Source organism: Solanum stenotomum, chromosome 4 (assembly GCF_019186545.1).
Source record: "Solanum stenotomum isolate F172 chromosome 4, ASM1918654v1, whole genome shotgun sequence".
Classification (NCBI taxonomy): domain Eukaryota; kingdom Viridiplantae; phylum Streptophyta; class Magnoliopsida; order Solanales; family Solanaceae; genus Solanum; species Solanum stenotomum.
Genome location: NC_064285.1, coordinates 58565234 through 58572987, shown reverse-complemented (window position 1 = coordinate 58572987; position 7754 = coordinate 58565234). Strand labels below are relative to the sequence as shown.

Here is a 7754-nt window from a genome sequence, read left to right as displayed (position 1 = left end):
GGTTTGAAAATTATTATAAGCAAACCAAACCAAACCAAACCAAACCAAATATAATATACATTTTTTGATTTGTTGTTATCAATTTTGATTTGGTTCGGTTTGGTTATGGACTTATGGTTATTAACCATACACAAAAAAATTAATAATGAATATTCAAAAGAGGGGTAAAAGACAACAATTCGTTCAAAACGAAAAATAGTTAGAACGACTAACATTACAAATATTCCGATTACTAAATTTAGTTTGAATAAAGTTTCAAAATTCACCATTTTGGTCTAGAAGAAAGAGGCAGTGACATTCATAGTCCAACCAAAAAATTTCATACACTCATTGTAACGACCTTAACCATCGGTACTCAAAGACACTTCGTGCAAAATCCCAAAATCTTAGAAATGTGTTGCCAATTTAAAATTGGGTGCATGACATTTTTTATTTAAAAAAATTATTTTAATTGGGACTGACGTCAACCAGCATAGTGGAAGCCTCTCGCTATAGCGCCTGCATGAGAATCAAACCCTTAATAAAATGATTTCTTTTGTTTTTTCTTCCCATTTTCATGAAGAAAACAGGCAAGGGTTGCTCTGAAAATTCTCCTAAGCCACTCATAGCTTAAAAATCATGGAGGGAAAAGATTCCAGCGCAGGAAGGGTTAAAACAAAGGAATTCCTGATCTACGTTCGATAGAATTTTCCCCATATAGCCAAAAGTCCATATTCAGAATTCTTCAATAGTCGTTTGGCGTCCAGATAGACTAGATTTTCTTAACTGAGTAGTTTAGACACATTTTGAATTACATGATAATTTTATAAATTGATGGGAGGTTTCTTGATTCATGTTAACTTTGAGTTTTCTTATTGTGGTGGTTTGATGGTAATTGTAAGGGTAAGTATCACAAAATTGTAGGGTTATAGTCATTTTTAGGACTTGTGGTAATCAAGGGAAAATAGAAGGAGTGGGAAGAGTATTAATTTATAGGCTTAGTGAGGTAATTCCCAAGAACGAATGTTTACTCATAATGGGATCCAGTGTTGGGGTTATTGGCAGGGGCGGATCTACATGGCGGTTAGGGGATTCACCCGAATCTCCTTTGTCAGAAAATTACACCGTATATATAAGATCAAATTCTATTTTTATGTGTATATATATTAAAATGAACCCCCTTAACAAATGTAAAGAGGCTAGCTCAGTGGTAAAGGGGTTCAAGAATTTGCCTGACTGTCTTGGGTTCAATTCTGCACAACAACACTCTATTTTTGTGTTTTCTTCATTTGGAAATCAAATAGCAAGGCTAAGATGGGCTCAACATTTTTGGACTGGAGCTTTATTATTTATTTTTTTCAATGTTGTTTCTCCTTTTCAATATTCATTTGTTCGAATTTATTAGGCACATTATTTTATTTTTTGTATTTTATTCTTTTTATCTCTATTGCTCATTTTATTTTTATGTAACTCTCTTTTTATATAGTAATTCAAAGGAACTTTTTTTTAAAACTGTCAATTATTCTTAAACTTGAATTGAGATACAAAAAAAATATTTTAAAGATAAGTTAAACTAAACTTAATCGAACGAATAAATTTGAAAGGCATGAGTATTCATGATATTTCTTTCTCATTTTTTCATTTCTATTCTAGAGAGATTTATTCGTCTTTTTTTTTCACCGATTGAAAACCTTATAAATTGAATAAAGGAACAAAAAATTGGCGATGCCATTTATTTATCCTTTTAATATGCATTATAATATTAGTAACTCAATCCCCACACATTTGTAAAGAGTATTAAACAATTTTTAAAGTAACATATGATTGAATGAACACTTATTTAATTTATTTTAAAAATTCAAAATAAAGTAAAACAATAAAAAATAAAAGAAAAAAATCACTTTTTTAAAATAAATAAATAATAATCAATGAAGCAGTGTAAAAATAGGAAGAAATGTTAAACGCAGCATGACAATGCAAATTAAATTTAACGGATTAGGGATAAAATTTTTCTTCCTCGATCCATTTTGCTCCATTTTTATTATTTACTTTATATGTTGAACCCCCTCCACGAAAAACTTGGCTCCGCCACTGGTTATTGGTATATGTAGGTGATGATTGTTTGTTTTTCGAGTTATGTAATGTATGCATGTTAACTGATATATAGTATTACTTGTGCAATGTATGTGAGGAAACTTAAAAAGCTAATTGACATCATGCTGATAATCTCATGTAATGAACACAGTGTAGTTATTCATAATGATTGTGATTGTGCATATTGCTTGAAATTGATGATTGACTCGGGTACCACGTCAGTACAAGCTACTAACAGTTAAGTCGAATACCACGCTTGGTATGTACTAACAACGGTTGGCTTTGGACCTCTGGTACCATGTCGGCACACTAACAGTTTGTGTGTTGATTCCATGAGTGAACCAAATTTACTTTTTTCTAATGTGATTATTGCATGTTGGTCCATGAGTGATCGAGATTTGTATTTAAATGTTGAAATGGTTCTTGTATAGATCGGGATTCTCTGTTAAACACTGTAGATGATGTCTTAGGGTTCCTTGAGTGGTACGATTTACTCGAAGGGTGAGTTGGACTCAGATATGAATTTGTGCGTCATCAAGTGAGACATGTTTCATGTATTTCATTAGGTCACGTAGATGACTGAGAATCTTATTCTTAGTTGATTTACATGGAAGTTGTGTGTTTGTTAAAGTGGCCTATGAAAACATTCTAGGAAGTCGTCTCATTTCTTCAATCCTTTCGCGCGAACTAACCCTTGTAGTATGGGTTGAGTCCAATTGGTATCTCTAAATTTCAATTGATAACAAAATACAAATTATAAGAATATGATCAATTGATCCTACATCAAAAAATGTACTCTAGAATTTAAACTCTAGGATAGCAATTCATGCATCAAACATGGCAAACATGGTTCTTTTCATTGCTAAAGTCTAGGCCTCTATTGACAGAAGATTGCTGGCTGTAATTTGGTCGACCTCGGACTCCCTATTTAACCTCTTTATCTGGATTTATTCTGTGGTTCACTTCTAATGCAATGAAATCCCCGAACCGATACCGCTATCCAATTGGAAAGAAGAGAATGCAGTCAGTGGTAAGCTTGTTAACAACACTGCAACATTCTGTGGTCCTTTGCATCATATTATAACATTTCATATTACAGAAAGTGACTGCAGCACAGCTCCCATCACTCATCTGACTTTTTAGCACAAGTGCCATTTTCGATCGAGTATTCAACAAATTCATCAAGAAGACAAGGCCAAGCTCCTTCAGCATCATAGTTTGATAATGTCGCATCCACAGTCTGTGTAACAAGTCATAGATACCAATATAATGTACTTCTTTTGAAATAAAAAAAAAACCTTGAAAGTTAAGAACAAAGTATGAGATAAAAGGTTAAAGAGGGTGTGTCATAACTTACCTTTGCAAATTCCAGTAGCTGTAACCAAACATCACGTGAGATAGCCTTGTTATGCCGTTCCTGAATCAGGTGGTAGCAGAACGATACCACAAGAAGAAAGAAAGAACAGGGGTGAGTTATAGCATCCTCAATAACGGTGAAAACACTTGCAATACTATAATTGTTAAGCGGAAATAAGAACCAAGTAAATGCATAATCATGAGTACATTAAGATAGACACAAATCAAAAGGGATGGGAATCATCAAGCATGAGAACAAATCAAGTAAACAGAAACCAATGATCGTCCAGCATATAACACAACACGTTGTGATTTTCATTAAGCAGATAAACCGAATTTCAAACCTAACAAACTTAGTCAGCTGCCTGTACATAGATAACTTAAAAAACGATTACCCAAGGATTTTCCCGTTGAATTACCTGGATAAACTCACACCATTGATCAATCAATGGCCACTCCAATTCTGCAAACAGCAAATGCCACAATGCAAGTGCTGTTTCCAACGCCAAAGTTTTCTGACCCTGAAATTTATATGGAAATATTCATGCACATGTTTACTAGAGATCTATAAACAAACTATCATTACCTAAAATATAACGAAGTAAGATAGACATATACAGCTGAAACTACATGCATCGCGTTTGTCCCCCTAAAGAACTATTGAATGAAAAAGAGTTCTGAAGGTAGCTGGATCAGTAATTAAGTATTCACCTTCTCCTTTGCCCAATCGAAAGTAAAGTTGTAAATTTCACGGAAAGTATCTGGGAAGAGATAAAAAAGAAAGTCAAGGTATGGTATCCATGTTCAAATTTCAAATATCGAAGAACAATGGAACGTCTTTAACCAACAATGAGGAATTCCATGACAGGACAAACCTTCATCTTTCAACTGAGATCGCAAATGAGGGATTTTTTTCTTGAATTTCTCCATTGAATCTATTCTGCCATTCAGGATACAGCTTCATCACTTTGACATTTGACATCTAACTATTATAGTTGCCAAGGTAAAAGAAATTTAACTAAAGAGGTGTAAAAGGCCTTAATGTAGGCTTACTCAAGAGACTGTACTCCACCAATAAACTCCTGCTTCGAGAATTCACAAATGGTCGCAGCTCTCAATTCCCATGAAAGTACCAACTGTAATTGAATGCCATTGTAAGTGAATCAAAGAAGCCATGTATGCTTTTTCAGATAGGTAACAAGTCCTAGGATATATTCTAGTAAAAACAAGTCTCTGAAAGAGGCAGAGAGACAAATAGGAAAGTAGACGAGAGGCTAATTTCACATACCATAACTATATCCTGAGGATCAACCTGACAAGAAAACAAAAAGTTTTACGTTACTCAGGCATTCATGAATCTAGGAAGACACAATGAAATATACAATATACAACAGTATGTATACTATTGAAAGTGTTAAATCAAGATAGGAAAGACAAACTACGAAACACTGAGTACAGTACAACTCTCCTCCGGAAATTCTAATCATGGAAATAGTAATGCTTAACTCATCAGATCAACCAATTGAGGTAAAGCACCTGAAGATCATTGCAGAGATTGCTAATACCATCAGCCATAATCATGTCAACATTTGGGTCTGCAAAATGGGAAAAAATAATTCAGCCAGACGCTTTTGTTTGTTGACAGACTATTTATTGTATATAGAAAAGAATCATAACCTTTGTATTTATTGAAAAGCACCTCCCATCGGTTTTTCTCTATAGCTGCCTTAACATGTTCCTGGTTGTAGTATGCTTCTAATGCTCCTTCAAGACGCCAATCATTGGTCTTCATAGTCTGAATAGCCGATTTCTCACTGTGTATAAATTTAAGGATCAAGGGAGCTGGTCTAGCTAATAATGGCCTCTCAAATTAACTTTTGACCAAATATAATAGAAATGCTTAAGGAAATTCTCTTATTAGAGGACATGTGACAAAATAAATGAAATGTAACTTTTATTCCAGTTATAGGCACTGAGGGGCTACAACAATTTGCTTCGTAGATCATGAAAACAATGTTGGCAATTTCCCTGAAACTTGAAATTCAAATGTTTCTGTTGTTTCCTAACTTTAGTGTCATCATCAAGGTTCTAAGACATGCTTCTATACGCCAAGGCTTAACTCAAAGTATGCCAAAAGGAAAGCATACAAAATCCCAATCATATATATAATGAGAAGCAAATATTTAAATTCACTGAGATTTAGTGTTACCTTGACCCAGTAACAGACATGAATTGCTGAACTTTCTCCTTACGCGCAAACCCCAGCTTGTTCTGCAAAGCAAATGACATTAATAAAATTAACACATGTATTTGTAATCACTAACTGAAAAAAAATCATCAATAATTAGAACACACCATTTTTACGAACAACGATTAAATGTTCTTTCTTTTAGAAGATGATGATAGTAAGTATTTCCAATTCCTCTCTCACTAATTCGTTGTCACAATTTCTTTCTTTTTCTTCTCTTATTTTGGGACTCAAAATGCTTATAACAAATGGAAAAAGCCATAAATTATGGCGAGCGCATGGTTTTCTTCAATAAAAGGCGAAAGAATAGTTCCCTTGTGTTTACAACATATTCAAAAAAAAATATCAGTTTTGGACAGTTAAGTTTGTTACAAAATGAACACTTTTGATCTCTGTCAAATATACTGCTCACTCCCTCCAACAATAATAGTTATCAGCTATACTATTTTGAAATGTCCAACAATATTTATCGACTTTATGAAATCAATAGATAATTTTACTCTTAGTTCCTAATTTGTCCTTATCATTAATTATAATTATTTCTTTATTACATTTTTCAAGACATTATATCTATTATATTCAAAGGGTAATATCGTAAATTACTCTACTATTTATAGTTTCTTAAAAATTGTACAAAGTAAATAGTGGACAACTATTGTTGGATAGAGAGAATATTTTATCTATCCGTACTATATTAAAAGCATGAATACAGTTAGAGATGTTTTTTTTTTTTGAATTTTTTTCCCTTCATTAAAGATTTTTGCTTTAGATAGAAATCGATTTTTTTCACCATTTTTCTTCAATTATTATAGCAATTATTTTACTTCATTAAAATAACCTACAATAAACAAACTATTTTCCTCAAATTATTATTTTATTATCTTTACCATATTTACGACTTTGAATTTACCTAAAATTCTAATTATCAAATTTATTCTTATTTGAACTATGTAGAAAGTCCTAAAATGAAAAGAACTTTAAAATAAAATAACATTTTACCTTATAAGAATCCTTCCTAATTTTTTTTACTTATTCCTAAGAGGTAAAAAAGAGAACAAACAAATATTTGTTGTATAAGAGGACTTAAACAATGTTATTCACTTAATGAAATATTTATCAAATTAGTCGGGAAAAGAGTATAATAGAACAACAATTTCTAATATTTAATACTTTAAATTAACTAAAATTGTACTTCTTAAGACCTTCATTATTTGAATTATATTAATTTTTTAAATATTTTACACTTTAAAATTAATTATAATTAACAAACGCAAGCTTCAAGTATGGTATATTCCCTTTCATGTTATTGCAAGTTTTATTCTTTTTGCAGGTATTCTTAATTTTAATGTGTATTTATTAGGGGAACTTTCGCAAATAGCCACTATAATAAATTTAATTTATGGTCTATTGTTGTTGGTTATTTTTTTTCTTTATCTAGTCGTTAGTATTTCAATTGACTTAGTCATTAGCACGTAAGTAGTTGGTTGAATATAGATAGCAGAATCCTTTCAGTTTGTTAGTAGTTGAGTGATAGTAGGAGTTAGTGCTACCTTATTTTAAGTTAGTAAACCTCTATTTAAAAGGGTTAAATTGTAGTAAGTCGACAAATGAAAATTTGTGCCTATTGAATAGAGTCCAAGTTTGTTTTCTCTCCAAGTTTAAGTTTTCTGTTTTTCCATCAGTGGTATAAGCACCAGTTTGGTGAGAGAAATACTAAAAGAAATTGCAGCAGCAACGTGTGAATCTATGGCTTCAGAAAACTGTGCAAGCAGTCATTCCTCGCTTTGATGGTCACTATGATCATTGGAGCATGTTGATGGAGAATTTTCTAAGATCAAAGGAGTATTGGCAAGTGGTTGTGGATGGCATACCAAAACCAGCAAAAGGCACAGTAGTGTCAGACGCACAAAAAGCAAAAGCACAGGCAACAAAGTTGAAGGACCTCAAGGCGAAGAATTATCTTTTCCAAGCAATTGAATGTTCAATCTTGGAAACTATTCTTTCTAAAAATACTTCTAAGCAGATTTGGGACTCCATGAAGAAGAAATATCAAGGATCGACGAGGGCAAAGAGGCAA

The 7754-nt window shown here is 32.5% G+C and overlaps 1 protein-coding gene across 1 annotated transcript; it reads right to left on the bottom strand.

Annotated features, from left to right (window-relative positions):
- Positions 1–3095: 3095 nt before the first annotated feature.
- Positions 3096–5874, bottom strand: LOC125863249 (uncharacterized). Its single transcript, XM_049543427.1, has 11 exons — positions 5785–5874; positions 5639–5700; positions 5107–5243; positions 4966–5024; positions 4718–4741; positions 4483–4565; positions 4305–4369; positions 4141–4190; positions 3849–3950; positions 3431–3490; positions 3096–3313 (listed from the first exon to the last, which is right to left on the bottom strand). Exons 1-11 carry the CDS (start codon positions 5785–5787, stop codon positions 3197–3199), a joined length of 762 nt encoding a protein of 253 aa, XP_049399384.1. The 5' UTR covers positions 5788–5874; the 3' UTR covers positions 3096–3196.
- Between the last annotated feature and the right edge of the window lie 1880 nt (positions 5875–7754).

What these genes read in the sequence shown, in the direction of transcription:
- LOC125863249 (XM_049543427.1), bottom strand. An exon ending in ATGTCTGTTACTGGGTCAAG is followed by an intron (nt 5,244 to 5,638) that starts GTAACACTAAAT and finishes ATTTATACACAG; the next exon opens with TGAGAAATCGGCTATTCAGA. An exon ending in ATCCTCAGGATATAGTTATG is followed by an intron (nt 4,566 to 4,717) that starts GTATGTGAAATT and finishes ATTCAATTACAG; the next exon opens with TTGGTACTTTCATGGGAATT.